Consider the following 19,802-nt stretch of genomic DNA (forward strand, 5'->3'; position numbering starts at 1 on the left):
CATTGTGGCTAGGGAGCAAGAGAGACCTGTGTTCAAGTCCTCTCTCTGACACATATTGGTTATGATGAGTTAGTGAATATTTCAATGACCTAGTGCAGAGGTCTCCAAAGTGTTGGATATGGACTAACCCTAAGGTTAAAGGCCTAACCCCTCTGATTATTTAACCAATCAGAAGGTGAGGTTGGGCACATCCCACTCCCCACTTCCCAAAACCCACTTCTGAAACCCACCTGGAAGGACTTACATAAACTGATGATGAGTAAAGTGAGCTAAACCTGAAGAACATTATACATAGTAACAGCAATATTGTGTGATGATCAGCCATGATAGAATTAGCTCTTCTCAGCAATACAATGATCCAAGACAATTCCAAAAGACTCATGACAGAAAATGCTTTCCACATCCAGAGAAATAACTATGGAGTCTGAATGCAGATGAAGGCAGACGATTTTCACTTTTTTTGCTTCATTTTTTCCCTTATGGATTTTCCTTTTTTGTTCTGACTTTTCTTTTACAACATGAATAATATGTATTGTCCAACCTCTAGCAGATTTCTTGCTGTCTTGGGGGTGGGGGAGGAAAGGGAGGGAGGGAGAAAACTTTGGAACTCAAAATCTTACAAAAATGCATATTGAAAATTGTCTTTACATGTAATGTAATTGGGAAAAAATAAAATTCTATTAAAATAAAAAAATAAAAATAAATCAAACCTGGGAATAGTATATAATCTCTTTGATATTTTACTTAGTCTCTGGTAATAATTTTAAAATTTGTTTCAGTATTTATTAGGGATATTGGTCTAGAGATTTTTCTACATTTTTTCTTTCCCTGATTTAAGAAGCAAGGCCATATTTGCATCATAGAAAAAAATGGTCAGATCCCTTATTTTCCTATTTTTGTAAAAAGTTTGTGTAATATTGGAATGAATCGTTCTTTGACTATTTGACGAAATCACTTTTAATTACATTTGGTCATACTTTTTCCCCTTTCATTTATGGCTTGTTCAATTTCTTTTTCTGAGATTGGGTTATTTGACTTGTTTATTTTTTGTTCTGTTAATCTGGGTGTTTTATTTTTATTTTTTTTGGTAAAAATTCATTTATTTATTTTAAGTCATCAGTTTTGTTGACTTATAATTGGGCAACATGAAACTTCCAACTGGGACAAACCACTTCCTACCTCCTCTATAGGTTCCCCAACTGAACATGAGACCACAACACTGCCAGGTCTGTCATAATTCACAAGGATACAGCAGGTCTAGCAATTGGTGGCTAGGCTGACACAAATCCTCAACCTTGAACTTCTAATCATCTATAAAACCCTCTCTTGATCCTGCCCACAAGCTATCATCCCATATCTCTCCTCTTCTCAGCCTTGAAAAAGTTATTTTTATTGGTACATCCATGATACTCTCCTCTCTTCTAAACTCTTGGCAATCTCACTTCAACTTCAGCACTCAACCAAAATAACTCAACAAACTCTAGTGGCTCCCTATTACCTTCAGCATCAAACAGAAAGTCCTATGGCATTTAAAGCCCTTGATAACCTGGTTCCTTCCTTCCTTTCCAGTCTTCTTAAACTCTATTCCCCTCAATGAATTCCATGATCCAGCCATACTGGCCCACTTGCTGTTCCTTACACACGACACTCCATTCCCTCTCTTTGCCTTTGCACTGGCTGCTCCCCATGCCTGAAATGCTCTCCCTTCCAACCTCAAATTCTTAGAATTCCTGGCTTCATTTAAGACTTAGTTCAAGATCACTTCCTATACAGGAAGCCTTCCCTGATTTCCCCTCACTCTCTCAGCCCTAATTGTTGACGGCACTCCCTCTAAGGTAACCTTCCATATATTCTGTATTTATTTTGTATGTTATATGAAGTTGATGATAACCCAAAGGACATCAGAAGGACACACTATGGGCGGGAGGAGGCTACAGCTTATAATTCATGATTAACTATGATCAAGATATCATTAATGATATGAATGATTGGAAAAGGAATTGAGCAGGTCATGTATCCAGGGCAAAGCATGATGCCCAAAGGTACCTGTGGGATGGTGAAGGGACCAGAGGGAGGAAAAGCCTCTAGTACCTTAGATAAGTAGGCCTTCCATGGAGGATTTACAGGAGGATGTGGACAAGAACTACGTGACACATATAAACAACAAAGAAGCATTTATTGCTTGATCAATAAGGAGACCAGAATGGGCTATGATCAGCCTCAGAGGAGAGAGTGCACACTTGGATATAGTCCATCCAAATTATCAGAGTATTGAAGGATTTTATGGATTTCAGATTTATTTGAGATAAGAATTTTCATGGCACCACAGATCCTATATTTAAAACATGATGTGGGGGAGCCCTCACCTTAATATAATGGCTGATTTTTTTTCATAGAACCTCATAACTGGATGATAGTTATTGATTCTAAGACATTATTCTTCCTGGGTCACAGAATTAGTTTGGATAGATGGGAGTGTCCAATAGGCAGATTTAGACTTGATATGAGGCCAAAATCTTCCTCCTGTTAGAGTTGTCCCAAAGGCTGCTTTGGTCAGTAGTGAGTTTCCCATCACTGGATGTCATGAAGTAGAAGCTGGATGAGTCAAGGAGGGTGTAGATAGGATTCTTGATCCGGTATGAGCTGGACCAGATATCTTGGAAAGCTTTTTTAGCCCTGAGATTCTGTGAAACCCTTTTTAGACACACTCTCTCTCTGTCTCCTTCATCATTCCTCTCTTCCTTTCTTTCTTTTTTCCTTCCCTCCTCACCAGTTTTCAATTATGCCTATTTACTGCCCTTCCACAGCCCAGTGAAGGGCTAAGAGGGAAAAGGAGGGTTGGTTTTCTAAGCTTGGTTGTCCCTGCTCTGAAGCCCCAGGCAGGGCTCAGGCAAAATAAGCATGGTAGAAGACACCCACAGTCATGATCAAGATGGCGTTGACATTCACCACGTTCCTCCAGAAGGGTTTTTCAGATGTATCTGTCAGCTGCTTCTGCATGGCAGCCTGCTCCTCCTTGGTCAGCTTGGGGCCTTTCTTTGTATCCAGCCCACAGAATGCATTCCAGATCCTCTTAAAGCACCCTTGTGATTCCTCTGGGCCATCTGGAGGAAAGGGAAGAGAGACCGGCAGTAAGGAAATGTGCTCATAATGTGCATTTCTACAGGGCATTTAAAATGAGCAAAAAGCTTTACCAGGTTGTCATTTGCATCTCACAAAAGTGCTGGGATGTGGGCAAGACAGATATTTTATGCCCATTTTGCAGATGAGGAATCTGAGACTCAGAGAGATAAAGTGATTTCTCTATGGTCACACAGCTAATGGATGTGAGAGACAGGATTCAAATCCAGCTCTCTCTGCCTCCAAGAAAAATATGCTAGCCAATGTCTCCTGCCATAGTGAGTTATAAAGGTGACTGAGAGGGAGCTGGTTTTCTGGCAAGTGATCAGACTCCAACAGAAACAATAGTTGTTCCCTGATAGCACTAAAGACAGCAACTAGAGACAATAAGTCTGAAGGGAAAGGGTCCTCCAGAGAACACTGCAGACCTCAGGAATCTCAGGATCCTGGTTAGAGTTTGTACCACCAGAGAAGAGATTTACACCATAATGCCAGAAGGAAAAGGGGGCTTCCATTTTCAAGATGGCCTTGATCAATGCACAAGGGGGCCCTGAGTCCTACTAAGGACAAATTTGTCTCAGTAGATGGGAAGGTGTCCTGGCCAGTTTGTCAAAAATATAACCCCTTGATGGAAGGCAGGGTGTCTGAGAGTCCAGGGGAGCTGGGAACACAGCAAGACAAAAGGATAAAGTGCTGGTCTTGGGGTCAGGAAGGTCTGAGTTCAAATCCAGCCTCAGACTAGCTGTATGACCCTAGACAAGTCACTTCACTCTGTTTGTCTCAGTTCCTTATCTCTAAAATGAGCTAGAAAAAGAAATGTCAAACCACTCCAGGATCTATCTTTGCAAAGAAAATCCCCAATGGAGTCACAGATTTGGATATGACAAATGACTCAACAATCACAACAAAACTGCCATGTTTAAAAAATATTAAAAAAATTAAACATCACCTCCTTCCACCTGGTCTCCAGCTTCCTCTTGTCCATATTGCTCAGGATTCAGGTCAATGCGTTCTTCCTCACTATTGCGGAGAGCCCAGCAAAGGCGGTGCAGCTGTCCAGAGAACACAGGCAGGAATTAGCCCTGTGACCATGGCAAAGAGCACCTCTGTCCACCAAAGATGTTAGAATGAATCTCTCAGATCAAGTGCTGCCCACCTCCAGGAAGCCTGCTTTAATTCTTTCCCAGCTCTATGTTCTAAGGGCCCTCCAGCTCTAGCACTCAATGTTCTAAAGTCTCTTCTAGATCTGACATTCTACGTTCTAAGAATCCTCCAAGAGCTCACATTCTGTGTTCTCAAGGCTCTTTCAGATTTGATATTCCCTGTTCTAAGACTCTTCCCAGATCTGACAATCCCTGTTCTAGGGCCCCGTTAAGCACTGGCATTCCTGTTCTAAGGTCCCCCTTAGCTATGGCATTCTACATGCTAAGGCCCCTCCCAATTTTGACATCTTATGTTCTACAAAAATTTTCCTGACTTCGAGATTCAGTTTACCTTTTATGACTTCTTTCTCTGGTTCCTAGTTTTGCCCTCCGGGGTAAAATAAAACAAGTCTTATCCATCTTCCATGTGGCAGTCCTTAAATTCTTGAGGACCTCTAAAATGTCTCTCCTCTACCTCACCCCCAAATGATCTCTTTTCCTAGTTCCATATTCTCAGTCCTTTCAACATACCAGCATTTGAGACATGAACTTCAAGCCCTCTGGCACCCTGTTCATCTTCCCCTAGATGATCTGTTCTTTATCCACATTCTATCTAAAATGGGTCCCCCATCACTGACCACACATTCCAGGTTCAGTCCCAGATACAATGAAGACTAAAAATGACAGCTTTCTTGGCAGTTGGACCAAGCCACTGCCTCATAGAGGGCTTTCAGTTCACTAAAGCAACCCCCCCAACTTTTTCGGAGCATGCCTCCCTCCTCTGGTACTCATGAAGTTGGTCTCTTGAACCTAAGTGTGAAATTTCACACTTAACTCTACTACATCGCATCTTATTATAGTCTATCTCTGACATGCTATGGTTTGAAATGCTCCCTCTCTTTGAGAGTCTAGGATTATGTGACTCAAAGTCTTCCTGATCCAGGTTTTATAGCTAAGATAGAGGCCAGGAAAGGGGCATGAATCCATGATGAGTAACGGCAAACATACTTACATGTATGTCAGGAATGGGTTTTGTCATTAGGGAGATACCAAGTACAACCAAGGCTGTCAAGGTGAAGAGGACAATGGCAAAATAGGAGAAATGCCATCCACAGATGATCTTGGGACACTGGGTGGGGAACATGCAGGTGCCTGTCCCATAGGCAAACTCAGCAATCATACGAATTAGGCCAATCACAAGTCCAAACATCAGTCCCCAGAAAGCCCCCTGCCAAAGAAAGCCAAGGAGAGTTGTTTGTGCTTTCAGAACAAGGGACCACAAACCATGCAAAATGCATCTTGTGGGCTGGAAGAATTATTGAAAACTAGAATGGCAAAAACAACAAAAAATAACAGACTTTTCATATGTGATTCTAGGAATGGCAGAATTGGAAGGGAAACTGAGTCTAACCTTGTTTATTTTTCAGATGAGAAAACCAAGCCCCAGATAATTTAAGTGATTTGCCCCAAGAAGCTTGACTCTTAACTATAAGGACTCTTTCTACCATATATTTATAATGGACAATTATTAATATTATGTCCTATTTCTGTGAGATATTTGGAATTGGGGACATCCATGAATGTGGGAGGAAGAGGCATTTTGAGTTCCCCAGGCAGTCAGTCCTTTCTGCCTCTACTCATTGAAGCAGTCCTCATTGCCTCAATCTCCCCGTTCTGACTCACCTGCTCATTAACTCTCTTGCAGAAGATGGCAAGCAGGAACACAGCTGCAATGGGGGAACCGAGGTAGCTTGATATTGACTCTATATACTGGACAAGTTCACCGCTTTGACCCACCTGGACTATTGGGACCCAAGCAATGCTAAGGGCAATCATGATGAGGATGAACAACCTATAAGTATAATTCAATCAGTCAGCCACAGAGCTATAATTAAGGTGGACAAACTGGGGTTTTTCCCATGGTGGCAGGGAACTTCTTACCTGGGAAGACTCTTCTCCATCCCCATGAGACCAGAACCCTTGTGTTGCAAAATACTTCAACAGCCCCTGACACCATAAGGATTGGTAAAGGGGAAACAGGCTTTAGCAGAGTGTAAGGGAGCATGAGTACTGGTGGTGGAGATTAAGGGAAGAAGGGGAGGGGATGAAAATGAGTTTCCCTTTCTCCACACAGTCAGGCTATCTTTCCCAGGGCCTGCTTGATTTCCTCCCAAATACCTATGGGGGTGCAGTCTTTTGTAAACCTCAAGAGGAAGGGAATCTGCTCCTAGAAAGCCTATCGAAGGTACAGAGAAATCCCCTGGGCAGGAATGGACATTACACTTGCCATTGTATCCTGGAACACATTCCTCAAGGTTTTTTTCCCCTTTTTATTGTTGTTGCATGTCGAAGTCATTGATCTCTCCATCTTCTTTTTTTAGCAACCAGGTGGTACAATTCATAAAGTCAGTAAGAACTAAGTTCAAATCCAGCTTTAGACATTTACTGGATGTGGGAACCTGGGCAGGTCACTTAACCCTGTTTGCCTCAGTTTCCTCATCTGTAAAATGTGGAGATGAAAATGGCAAACCACTCCAGTATTTTTGCCAAGAGGTTATGAGGATTCAGACATGACTGGAAACAACTGAAGTGGTATTACTGGGTTAAAGAATATGCACTGTTGTATAGCCCTCCGGCCATAGTTCTAAATTTTTCTCCAGAATGGTTGAACTCCACCAAAAATGAAATTGTGTACCTATTTTTTCCACATCCTCTCCAGCATTTGTCATTTTCCTTTTCTGTCATGTTAGCTAATCTGATAGGTATGAGGTGGTACTTCAGAGTTTTGTTTTAATTTGCATTTCTCTAATCAATAGTGATTTAGAAAATTTCTGTGTGACTATTAGTAACTTCAATTTCTTCTTCTGAAAAATGCCTGTTCATCTCCTTTGACCATTTATTAATTGGAAAATATCTCCTATTTTTATAAATTTAGCCCAGTACCTTATATATTTGAGAAATGAGACCTTTATCAGAGAAAGTTGCTGAATTTTTCCAGTTTTTCGCTTTACTACTAATTTTGGCTGCACCAGTTTTGTTTGTGCAAACCCTTTTAAATTTCATGTAATCAAAATTATACATTTTACTTCCCTTAATTTTCTCTTGTTTGGTCATAAACTCTTCTCTTAGCCATAGATTTGATAGATAGAATATACCATGCTCCTTAATGTACTTAAGATATCACCTTTTATGTCTAAATCATGTACCTATTTTGAGCTTATCTTGGTACAATATTAGTTGTTGGTCCATGCCAACCTTGGTTTCTGACAAAATGCTTCAAAGAATGACTTCTTGCCCCCAAAGCCTTGATTTTTGGGTTTATCAAACACTAAATTCCTACAGTCATTTGATACTATGTATTGTGTATATAACCTATTCCATTGATGATTAATTCTTTGTAATATAGTTTGAAATCTTTTAGTTCCAGGATACCTTCCTTCATATTTTTTTCATTAATTCCTTCAATATTCCTGTATTTTGTTATAATTTTGTCTAGCTCTACAAAATGATTCTTTCAAAGTTTGGTTGGTATGGCACTGAACAAGTAAATTAATTTAAGTAGAATTGCCCTTTTATTATATAGATTCAGCCTACCCATAAGCAATTAGTATTTCTCCAGTTGTTTAGATCTGTCTTTATTTATGTGAAGTGTTTTGTAATTGTTTTCATATGGTCCCTGAATTTTTCTTGGCAGACAGACTCCCAAGTATTTTATATTATCAATTATATTATCATTATTTTTCTTTTCTTTTTTTCTTCTTTTTTTGCGGGGCAATGAGGGTTAAGTGACTTACCCAGGATCACACAGCCAGTAAATGTCAGATGTCTGAGGCTGTATTTGAACTCAGGTCCTCCTGAATCCAGGGCTGATGCTTTATCCACTGTGCCACCTAGCTGCCCGCCCACCAATGACTTCTAAAAAAATACTTTTTATTTACTTATCTGTGTACATAGTATATCTTTCGAGCAGAATGGAAGATCCTTGAGGATAAGAACTGGGGTTTTTCCATTTGTGGGGGGTGTTCTATCTGCTAGAACCCAGAAGAATAGCTCACATATTAGATGCTTACTAAATATGTATTAGATTTTGGCTTGAATCTATGACTATTTGAGTTTATAGAGCTAAGAAATCTTATGCTAAGCTTTCTATAATTTAGCTGTCCATCACAAACATGGCTTCCTAGGTCTTGCTTGCCTACTTCTTCTACCCAGAAGGTCATCCCTCTTGCTTTCTTCTGTACTATTTATAAGATGCATAGGTTCAAGGGATGAGCACATTCTGGCCAAGATGTTCACAGAGCTGTCAGCTAGGTGAAGCAGTGGAGAGAGTACAAGACTTGGCTTCAAGAAGACCTCATTTCTAATCTTTTCTCAGACACTGACTAGCCATGTGACCCTTGGCAAAGCACATAGGCTCTTTAAGCCTCCATTTCCTCATCTCTCAAGTGAGAATATTAATAGCACTTACTTTGAAAGGTTGTTATGAAGATCAAATGTAGGTCCATTTACAAACCTCAAAGTGATGCTATTATGAAATATATATTATGTATTATAATAATATATTATAAAATTTGAACTATTATCATTAGTTCTGTTACCTTCCCACTATCAGAAGCTCTCTCTCTGATGCTTGCTTTCGAATTTTGGTATAGATGTCAATGGTGAACAGTGTGCTGGAACTATTGAAGATGGAGGTGAGGGAGCTCATGAGTGATGCCAACATGGCAGACAACATCAGTCCCCGAAGACCTTGAACAACAACCAAAAAAAGAGGAAATTATCTTTTTTTTTTTACTGAATTTAAGAGCCAATGTCCATGGCTTCATGCTGTCCTTCCACAGTTCCTAAACCTGTGAGAATAATTCAAACACAGAATGTCAGAGCTGCCAGGGTCTTAGAACAGAGAGTGATGGAGCTGAGATAGAGCTTAGAAAGAATGTCAGACTTGGAAGGGACCATAGTACATAAAGGGTCAGAGCTGGCAGAACAAGGGCTGACCCATACTCAATTTGCATTTGCAACCATGAGTGTTTATATGGGAACTAGGGACCCTCCTATCCACATTGGAATAAACCTTGATATGAGCTATACTTATACTTTATATTGGAGATTTCCTGGAATAATTTCAGTTGGGGGTCAATGACCCAAAAATGACTCCTCAGAGATTAGATTTGAGCCCAAGTCCTCTTACTCCAGAGACAGGGCACAGCAGAGATCTGGGTTTGAATTTGTCCTTCTGCCTTACTAGCTATATGATATTAGGAAAGTTCCTTCACATCTCTGAACCTTAGTTTCCTCTTCTGTGGAATGGGGCTAATTATGACAAATCATACTTATGCTACCTTTTTCACAAGGGAAGAAAGCACTTCATAGACTTCAAAGTCCTAGAGAAATAGGAGACATGATTATCATGAAGTCATTGTCACTCTTTGAGCTTCACTTCTTATCTGTTCAATGAGGGTTTGAACTAAGTGATCTCTAAGGTCCTTTCTGGACTCTAGGGGTCTGTACAATGTAATCTCCTTTAGCTTTTTTATTATCCAGGCAATCGTGGTCAGCTCCTAGGGGCCCCCCTGACATCAAGTAGTGGAAATGGTCTGATTGACCTCTAGTCCTCTGGGTTTTATGATTATATGAGTTTATAGGGATGCTGGTATCTTTCTACTATTTTGCAGATAAATAAAGCATACTCAGCATTTTTGATTAGCCTGTAAGATCAATGGATCATAGACTGAAACCTGGAAGGAAACTTGGAAGCTATCTGATTCAACTCCTTAATTTGATAGAGAAGGAAACTGAGGCAGGCAGAGGTTAAGTGACTTGCCCAAGGTCTTACAGCTAATTAGTGTCTGCAAGTTTTGAACCTATATCTTGAGTTCAAGCTTCCTTGAAAATAAGATTTACCCTCAAAGAGACAAGCTGAAATCAGTACAGAAGAGGGCAAGAAGAGGACAGGAGAGAGAACATGATAGCTTTGCTCATATATTAGAAGGCCTGTCATAAGAAATAGAGATTAGTCTTGTTCAGCTTGGCCCCAGAGGCCAGAACCAGGAGCCATTAGTGGAAGTTGCAAGAAGGCAGAATTAGACTCAACGTTAGGAAAAACATCCTAACAATTGGTGTTATTCCAAAGTGGCTGCCATGGGAAGTCTTCAAGCAGAGACTAGATGACCCCTTGTTGGGTGTAATGTGGAAGGGATTATTAAGGCCAAATTGGAATAGATGAGCCCTGAGGTCCTTCCCAACCCAGGGACTTAGTGAGAAAAGGCTCCAATATTTGGCAGAGACCACTCAAATCATTGCTTATGACACCCTATGGTGGGTGACATGAAGACCCTATAGGGGAACTAACCATCTGGCATAAGCTCTATCACCAGCTTTGGGTAGGCCATGTTGGTGCAGCCCACACTGATGCCACAGTATTTCTCACATTCCGAAGGCACGACACAGGCAATTTCATCTGTGGAGAGAGCCAGAGAGAACTCCTGTCAGTGAAAATCCAAGCAGGGAGGAGAGCCAAGCACACTGGTGTGGGAGCTAGAAAGGGAGCTTCTGAGTGTCTGCCTTAGCAGGAACTTATGGGCTCCTTCTGGGGCCAGGACATTCTGCCTGGCAGCTCCCACACTGAAGTCATTCTCTCAAAATGTGCCCCATTTGAGAGCTGGGGCTAACAGCTAATAGAGCACAAAAACGTGTTCCTCTGCTTCAGAGCAGAGCTTCCCGCTTTTTCATTGAACTTTCCTAGGATGTCTTGACTCTTAAAAACATTTTTTCAAAATTTATTGCTGTCTTCATTATGCCCCCTGAAAACAGTGACTTATTTTGGTCTTTGTATTCCCAGAACCATCATAGTACCTGGCACATAGTTGGCACTTAATAAATCCTTGTCATTTGATTGAATACACAATCATTTGTGGGTGCAAAAATCCCAACCTTCTGCCCCTGCCCCAAGATGGAACAAAGAGCAATAAATCCAGCAACACCCAATCAAGTGACATCATCTAATAATGTATATAATATTATTTATTTAGACTAGACTTTTTTCATCTTTTGGAAAGTGACCATGACACCTTAGGCAATCTGAAGGAGCCTGTAGACTCCATCTCAACATAATTTTTGTTTGTTTTTTTTGGGTTTTGCAGGGCAATGAGGGTTAAGTGACTTGCCCAGGGTCACACAGCTAGTAACTGTCAAGTGTCTGAGGCCAGATTTGAATTCAGGTCTTCTTGAATCCAGGGCCAATCCTTTATCCACTGCACCACCTAGCTGCCCCTATCATCCAATTTTTTTTAAGTTAAATGAATTATAAGTGGAAATAGATAGCAGTACTATAATAGTGGAGGATTTTAATCTTCCCCTCTCAAAACTAGATAAAGCTAACAAAAAATAAATAAGAAAGAAGTCAAGGAAGAGAATAGAATTTTAGATAAGCTAAATATGGTAGCTATCTGGAGAAAACTGAATTGGAATAGAAAGGAATATACCATTTTTCCAGCTGTACATGGTACCTTTATAAAGATTGACCATACATTAGCACATAAAAATTTTATAGTTAAAAGCAGAAAAATAGCAATATTAAATGCATCCTTTTCAGAACACAATGCAATACAATTACTTTTCATAAAGGACTACAGAAACAGAATAAAAAACTAGTTGGAGACTAAATAACCTATTATTAAAGAATAAGTTGGTTAATAATAAATAGTTTCATTAAAGAGAATGACAATAAGGAGACAACATAACAAAACCTATGGGATACATCAAAATCAATAACCAGAGGAAAATTTACATCTCTAACTGCTTACATCAATAAAATAGAAATAGAGTAGACCAGTGAATTAGGTATGCAATTAAAAAAATAGAAAAAGAACAAACTAAAAATCCCCCATTAAATGTTAAATTAGAAGTTCTAAAAATTAAAGGTGAGATGAATAAAATTGAGTATAAGAGAAACCTTTCATTAATAAATAAAACTAAGAGTTGGTTTTATGAAAAAAAATGAATAAAACACATAACCATTGATTAATATGATTAAAAAGAGAAAAACCCAAATTATTGTGCTAAAAGAGAAAAGGGTTAATATGCCACTAATGAAAATGAAATCAAAGCAATTATAAGGAGTTATTTTGCCCAATTATATACCAATAAGTGAATTGGAAGAATATTTACAAAAAGGTAAACTGTCTAGATTAGTAGAAGAGGAAGTAGAATATCTAAATAGACTTATTCTACAAAAAGAAATGAAACAGGTCACAAATGAATTTCCTAAGAAAAAAGCACCTGAACCAGATGGATTTACAAGTGAATTCTATCAAATACTAAAAGACCAACAAATTCTAACATTAAATAAATTATTTGGAATAATAGGCAAAGAAGGGATCCTACCAAACTTCTTTTATGAAAAAATTATTATATTGATACCCAAACCAGGAAGAGTAAAAACAGAGAAAGAAAATTATAGACCAATCTCATTAATGAATATGGTTGCAAAAATACTAAATAAGATTCTAGCTAGGAGATGACAACAATATAATATAAAGATTATACATTGTGACAAGTGGGATTTACACCAGGAATTCAGGGATAACTATTAATATAATTGATTATATCAATAATAAGAGTAACAAAATCATGAGATTATATTTTTTAAAAATTATTTAGCATTTTATTTTTCCTCAATTACATGTAAAAATTTTAACATCCATTTAAAAAAGTTTGTGTTCCAAATTCTCTCCCTTCCTCCCTCCCTCCCCACCCACCTGGGGAAAGCAAGCAATTCAATATGTTATACAAGTGTAGTCATGCAAAAAAATTCCATATTAGCCATGTTGTGAAAGAAAACAGACAAAAAACTCAAGAAGAATAAAATTTTAAAATTATGTTTCGGGGCAGCTAGGTGGCACAGTGGATAAAGCACTGGCCCATGATTCAGGAGGACCTGAGTTCAAATCTGTCCTCAGACACTTGACACACACTAGCTGTGTGACCCTGGGCAAGTCACTTAACCTACATTCCCCCCCCCAAAAAAAAACCCAAACCCTTTTGCTAAAATACAATGCTCACTTCTAATAAAAAACCTTTGAAGGTGTAGATAAAAATGGATTTTTCCTTAAATTGATAAGAAGCACTTACCCAAAACCATCAGCAAGTATTATTTTAATGAGGACAAGCTAGAAAACTTCCCAATAAGATCAAGTGTGAAAGAAGGATGCTCATTGTCACCAACATTATTCAATATTGTATTTAAATCCTAGCAATAGCAATAGAAAGACAAATAGAAGCAAACAGAAAGGGCAAAGAGGTAATAGAGCTATTTCTTTGTGCAGACAATATGATGATATACTTGGAAAATCCTAAAGAATCCACTGAAAAATTATTTGGAATGATTAATAATTTTAGCAAAGTAGTAGAATACATGACCTAGATGTAATGGGAGATATTACAAGAAAATTTGAAGAACAGGAAACATATTCCCTTATTGGACTTATGGATAGGCCAACAATTTATGAATAAGTGATAGAGAAGATTGTGAGGTATAAAATAGATATTTTTGATCACATTAAGTGAATAAGGTTTTGTACAAAGGTCTATGCCTTTCTCAGATGAAGGTTTCATATCTCAAATATATAAAGAGCTTTGTCAAATCTATAAAAATAAATATATAAATTTAAATTAAATTAAATATATAAATTTAATTTAAATATATAAAAATACAAATCACTCCCTATTGATAAATGGTCAAAGGATATGAACAGGCAGTTTTCTGATGAAGAAGTCAAAACAATTTATAGTCAAATAAAAAAATGTTCAAAATCATTATTGATTAGAGAAATGCAAATTTAAACAACCTTTAGATATCTTTTCACACCTCTTAGATTGGCCAAAATGATAGAAGGATAAAGTAACAAATGTTGGAAGGGATGTGGAAAAATTGGGACATTAATTCACTCTTGATAATACTTTGAACTGGCCCAACCATTTTGGAAGTAATTTGAAATTATGCCTAAAGAGTTATAAAACTGCCTATACTCTTTGATCTAGCAATACTACTATTAGGTCTATTCCCTAGATGATTAGGAGAAAAGGAAAAGAACCTATAGATTCTAAAATATTTATAGCAACTCCCTTTGTGCTGACAAAGAACTGGAAATTGAGGGTATGCCCATTAATTGGGGAATGCCTTAACAAATTGTGATATAATTATGATGCAATACTACTGTGCTATAAGAAATGATGAGCTCGATGATTTTGAAAAAACTTGCATGAAATAGAGAAGAGTGACACAAACAGAACCAAGAGAATGCTGCATGCAGTAACAGCAATATTGTTTTAAGAAAAACTTTCAGCAACCAAGTCATTTTGACGATTCTAAACATCCAAATTAATTACAAAGGACCTATGAAGGAAGACATCTGCATCCAGAGAAAGAATTAACAAATAGAAGTATGTATAGTATGGATTTACATATATATATGTGTGTGTGTGTGTGTGTATGTATCGATATACATATATCTATATCTATACACACACATATTTTTGTCTAATGGTAACTATCTCTAGGGTGGTGGGGAAGGGAGGGAAATAAAGAAAGGTACATGATAACTTTGTTATATATTTAAAAGGAAAAGCTGTTTCATGTGCAAAAAAAAATAATAAACAAGACAACAGCAACAACAACAATAGCAAATGAAATTAACCCAAATGTCCCATTCCACAGGGGTTCCAGATAATCAAGGTTCCATCACAACCTGAAAATACCATATGGATCTAGATCAAGAACCATATCTAGAACCCAAAGAGGCCACTTAGAGCCCACTTGTCCCCACCCCCTCACTTCATGGATAAGGAAGCTCAGGCCCAGTGATTAGAGTGACGTGCCAGGTCCATGGCTGGGAAGTTACAAGCTTAGAGCGATCATTGACCCCAAATTTAGTGCTCTATCTATTTCAAAATGCAAGCTCTCCTGAATATAGTCTCCACCCAAAAATGAGATCTTGAAAGTAAAAGATTTACAGGGAAACCTAATAATAATAATAATACTCATTACTGAGCACAAGATAGAGAAGATGTATGGCCAACACTTGGGCCATTGCAGTGTTTCCTAGGGCCTGAGGGCAAGCAGATGTCAAGGAGGCCTTACCTGGGTACAGAATGCGGCTGATCATGCCAGGCATCACCATGACGAAGAGGATCAGCAGTTTCAGGTAGCCACACAAAATGCAGCCGGCCTTCACATGGGACAGGTTCTTCCCTGAGAGGCACCGCTGAACAATCACCTGCCAGGGAAGTGGAAAGTATAGACAGTTCAGGGCCCTAAGTCTCCCTTCCTCAAGTTAGAAGGTGCCAATGGCCTAGGGAGGGGAATGTGGCCTGATTCTCATTTTAAGCAATGGGTAGAAGTTGCAGGTAGGAGGCCTTCAGCTCAGTGCAGGGAAGAATGTTCTAGTGTTTGAGCTATCCAACACTGGAATGGACAATATAGGAGATTGGTAGTGAGTTTGCCACCATAGGAGAAATTCAACTAGAAGATGATAATGTTGATAATGTTGTAGTTAGGCATTTGGATTATATGCCCCTCTGACAGTGAGGTTTTTTCCTGCTCTAAATATAGCATTGAAGCAAATGGGAGAAATGTATCATGGCAGAGAAAGTATGATTTTGCAGATTGTGCCCTGCCAAGCCTAAGCCTCAGATCACTCTGATTTTCCACTACCTCCTACATAAATGCTGCTGGAGGAAGGTAGAGAAAATCATGAAACTGTTTTGACCAGGTCCACTACAAATTTATGTTATACAACCTTAACTGGGCCCTCACTGCTGCTTGGCAATCCTATTATACATCCCCTATTAACTCACTCTCCTGCTCGCCACAGGGGCTCTTCCTTTTTTGTTTTTGTTTTTGGGTGGGGCAATGAGGGTTAAGTGACTTGCCCAGGGTTATGCAGCTAGTAAGCATCAAGAATCTGAGGCTGGATTTGAACTCAAGTCCTCCTGAATCCAGGGCCAGTGCTTTATCCACTGCGCCACCTAGCCGCCCCCATATATGTGTGAACAGAGGCTCTTCCAAACCTTTTCATCTATCCTCAAATCTTCCATGGCTCTCCCTACCCCCACTCTCTCAGATGAGGACCTTAAAACCTCATCTGTTACAGAAAAAATTGAAATCATTCAATGTGAGTTCCCTCTTCCCCATCATCTCCTGTCATTCATATGCCTCCTGTCACCTTCTCCTTCATCCCTGTCTCACAGGATGAAGTGGCCTTCATCAAGGTTAACCCCACTACCTGCTCAAGTTGCCTCATTCTATCATGTCTCCTCCGATACATTTCCTCCTCTCTCTGTCATCTCAACTCTCTTATCATCAATCTCTCCCCTGTACAAGCTCATTTCCTACTGCTTAAAAACATGCCCATGTCTTTCCCATCACTTACTCCTTCCATCCCTACTTCTGTAGAGGACACCATCCTCTTGTTCCCCCAGGCTCACAACCCAGGAGTCATCCTGGACTCCTTAATCTCTCTCACTCCCCCCATGTGCAAGCTATTTCCAAGGCCTGTAAATTTCACCTCGGCACCATCTCTCCAATGTGCACCCCATTCTCTCCCCTGACACTGAGCCCATGTCAGTACAGGCCCCCATCACCTCATGCCTGGACTATTCAAATAGCTGCTGGGGCAGAGTAGGGCATGCCTGCCTCAAGTCTCGCCCCACTCCAGTCCATCCTCCATTCAGCCACCAAAGTTATCTACCTCAAGTTCAGGTCTGATGTTGTCACACACACTCAGTAGACACCAAAGACTTCCTCTAGCTTCCAGGAGCAAACGTAAAAAGCTGTTTGGCATCCAAAACCCTTCATAGCCATGGCCCCTCCTCCCTTCCCAGTTGTCAAACACCTCAATCCCCATATGTACTCTTCAATCCAGTGATACTGGCCTCCTGGCTGTCCCATGAACAAGACCCTGAATCTCTAAGCTCCAGGCATTCTCCCTGGCTGTTCCCTATGACTGGAATGCTCTACCTTTTCCACTCTGATTAATGACTTCTCTGGCTTCTTTTAAGTGCCAACTAAAATCCCACCTCCTACAGGAAGCCTTCCCCAACCCCCCTTTTTTTTGCAGGCAATGAGGGTTAAGTGACTTGCCCAGGGTCACACAGCTAGTAAGTGTCAAGTGTCTGAGGTCAGATTTGAACTCAGGTCCTCCTGAATCCAGGGCTGGTGCTTTATCCACTGTGCCACCTAGCTGCCCCCTCTTAATTCTAGTGCCTTCACACTGTTAATTATTTCCTATTTATCCTGTGTACAGCTTGCTTTGAATATAGTTGTTTGCACGCTGTCTCCCCTCCCATTTGATTGTGAGCTTGTTGAGGATGGGGATTTTTGCCTCTCTTTGTACCTGAAGGGCTTAGCATAGTGTCAGGCACATAGCAGGTGCATAATAAAAGTTTATTGATGGGGCAGCTAGGTGGCGCAGTGGATAAAGCACCAGCCCTGGATTCAGGAGGACCTGAGTTCAAATCTGACCTCAGACACTTGACACTTACTAGCTGTGTGACCCTGGGCAAGTCACTTAACCCCAATTGCCTCACTAAAAAAACAAAAGAAAACCAAAAAAAGTTTATTGACTTTATTGGTTTATTGGTTTATTGACTTTATTGGTTTATTGGTTCTGGAGTCACAGAGTCTGGGTTCCAACCCCATCTCTGACACTTACTCCATGTGTGACTTCTAGCAAATCAATTAAATGTCTCTGGGCCTCAGTTTCTTCATATATAAAAGGAAGATATTGGACTCTATGGCCAGTGGAACACAAAGAGTATTAAGTGAAAATACCGTTTAGAGAAGGTTTTAGATGAATTAATGTATGATTAATATACTGCCTCATTGAGGCAAGATGGGGATCCTTGGGACGTATTCCTCTCTCTTTAAGTTAATGTTGTGAAGGACAACGATGAAATCATCATAAACCAACCCTTGTTGCTTCTAATCAGAGAGAGACTTCAGAACTTAATGAGTCTGACCCTGTAGGGAATTATAATCATAATTCAGAAACAATTTTTTTGTTTGGAATTCTTAACTGTGTGACATTGGGCAAGTCCTTTTCCATCTTTAGACCTATTTTCTCCTCTGCAAGATGAAGGTGATCTTAGAGGTCTCTCGTAGTTCTAAATGCATTATCCTATGAAATTTGAACTGTAACTGAATAAACAAATGAATAAATGAGTGTTTATGTGTTAGCTAAGAGATAGAGAAAAGAGAAAGGTGTGTGTGTAAGATGAGGAGAAAGAAAAAGAAAAGAGAGGAGAAAAAGAGTAATGGGGAAAATGAAGGTGGAGGAAGAAAAGAGGAAAAATAAAGGAAGAGAAGAAGGGAAAGAGGAGAAGGGGAAGGATAGAGGAAGGGGAAAGTGAGAAATGATGAAAGAGAGAGAAGAGAAAAAGCAAGGTTGATAAAGTTAAAAGTAATAAATCTTTGAAAATTCCAATTTGCTATCTGTTAGTTGATTGGTCTGATTGTTTCCAAGAAATTAGAGCTTTTAAAAAGAGGAATGGGATATCTCAGGAGGGGGATAGTGCCCTATCACCGAAGGTCTTTAAGCAAAGTCTGGATTGATGGCCAACTCAGATCTGAGAGTCTATGACAGTGCCTCAGTGGTTGTTTTCTCCTCCCTCTGATCTAATTTGGTCCCATTGACTTTTTGATGTCATTCCCAATTTGACATTCGAATGCCAATATTTGAGTTCTTGGCTCCACCACTCACTTACTACCTATCTGTGACCTTGGGCAAGTCACTGACCTTCTGTAGACTTCAGCTTTCTTCTCTGTGAAATGAAACTGTTCATTCTTGCCTTGACTCCCTCAAAGAATCCTTGGGACATTAAAACAAAAGAATGAATGGGAAACACATTGTCTGTGCTTTGCATAAACAAAGGTGTCATGTTTTTCTTAAGTAGCATGAAAAAAGCACTGACCATGAAGTCAGCTTTGGTTTTGAATTTCATCTCTTGTACTCAATTTAAATCAACAAATAATTATGAAGTGCCTACTATGTGCTAGGCTCTGTGCTAGTCCTTGGGGATAGTAGTAATAGTAGTAGTAGTAGTAGTAGCAGTAGTAGTAGTAGTAGTAGTAGTAGTAGGCCTCCACCAGTTGTGGACGACCATGGATCAGCGCCTTGAAGAACCACAGGCCACAGTGTGGCTGTGCAGTCCTATACAATATGGGAGGTGCAGCTCCTGAGTGACTTATAACTGGTAACTGCCGCATCCCGTGTTGTATCTACCCTATGAGGAGTAGCTGGAGCGTCCTCTCCAGGGCGCTGGCCTGGGTGGATCAATATGGAAAACAAGCTGTTGCCCATGCAGCAGGTTTTCCCTCTCCGTGACATTGGTGGATCCAAAGGAAAGACAGAGCCAGTATAGTTTGGCACCAGTGCCACTGCAGGAGTTGCCAGAGGGATGTGATGTCCAACATCCAACTGCCTAAGGGACTCCGACTCCTGATTTTTCCTTGGGGTTAACTCCTGAAGCCTTTCCCATATA

General features: G+C 39.7%; 1 protein-coding gene across 3 annotated transcripts in view; it reads right to left on the reverse strand.

Moving 5' to 3' along the window:
* Positions 1 to 2,502: 2,502 nt before the first annotated feature.
* LOC122736944 (solute carrier family 5 member 4-like) overlaps positions 2,503 to 19,802 on the reverse strand; it is a 57,514-nt gene continuing 40,214 nt past the window's right edge. The window contains exons 9-16 of one of the 3 annotated variants that reach the window (XM_043979344.1): positions 15,403 to 15,538; positions 10,615 to 10,722; positions 8,861 to 9,011; positions 5,946 to 6,114; positions 5,275 to 5,490; positions 4,065 to 4,172; positions 3,549 to 3,566; positions 2,503 to 3,093 (exon numbers count right to left, since the gene is read on the reverse strand). In XM_043979344.1, coding sequence (XP_043835279.1) covers positions 2,887 to 3,093; positions 3,549 to 3,566; positions 4,065 to 4,172; positions 5,275 to 5,490; positions 5,946 to 6,114; positions 8,861 to 9,011; positions 10,615 to 10,722; positions 15,403 to 15,538 — 1,113 coding nt within the window. In that variant the 3' untranslated portion in view covers positions 2,503 to 2,886. Of the gene's footprint in view, positions 3,105 to 3,548; positions 3,567 to 4,064; positions 4,173 to 5,274; positions 5,491 to 5,945; positions 6,115 to 8,860; positions 9,012 to 10,614; positions 10,723 to 15,402; positions 15,539 to 19,802 lie in introns of all 3 variants that reach the window. The other 2 variants (XM_043979342.1, XM_043979343.1) reach the window with 2 other exon arrangements.

This window comes from Dromiciops gliroides, chromosome 1, assembly GCF_019393635.1.
Source record: "Dromiciops gliroides isolate mDroGli1 chromosome 1, mDroGli1.pri, whole genome shotgun sequence".
In the NCBI taxonomy this organism is placed as follows: Eukaryota; Metazoa; Chordata; class Mammalia; order Microbiotheria; family Microbiotheriidae; genus Dromiciops; species Dromiciops gliroides.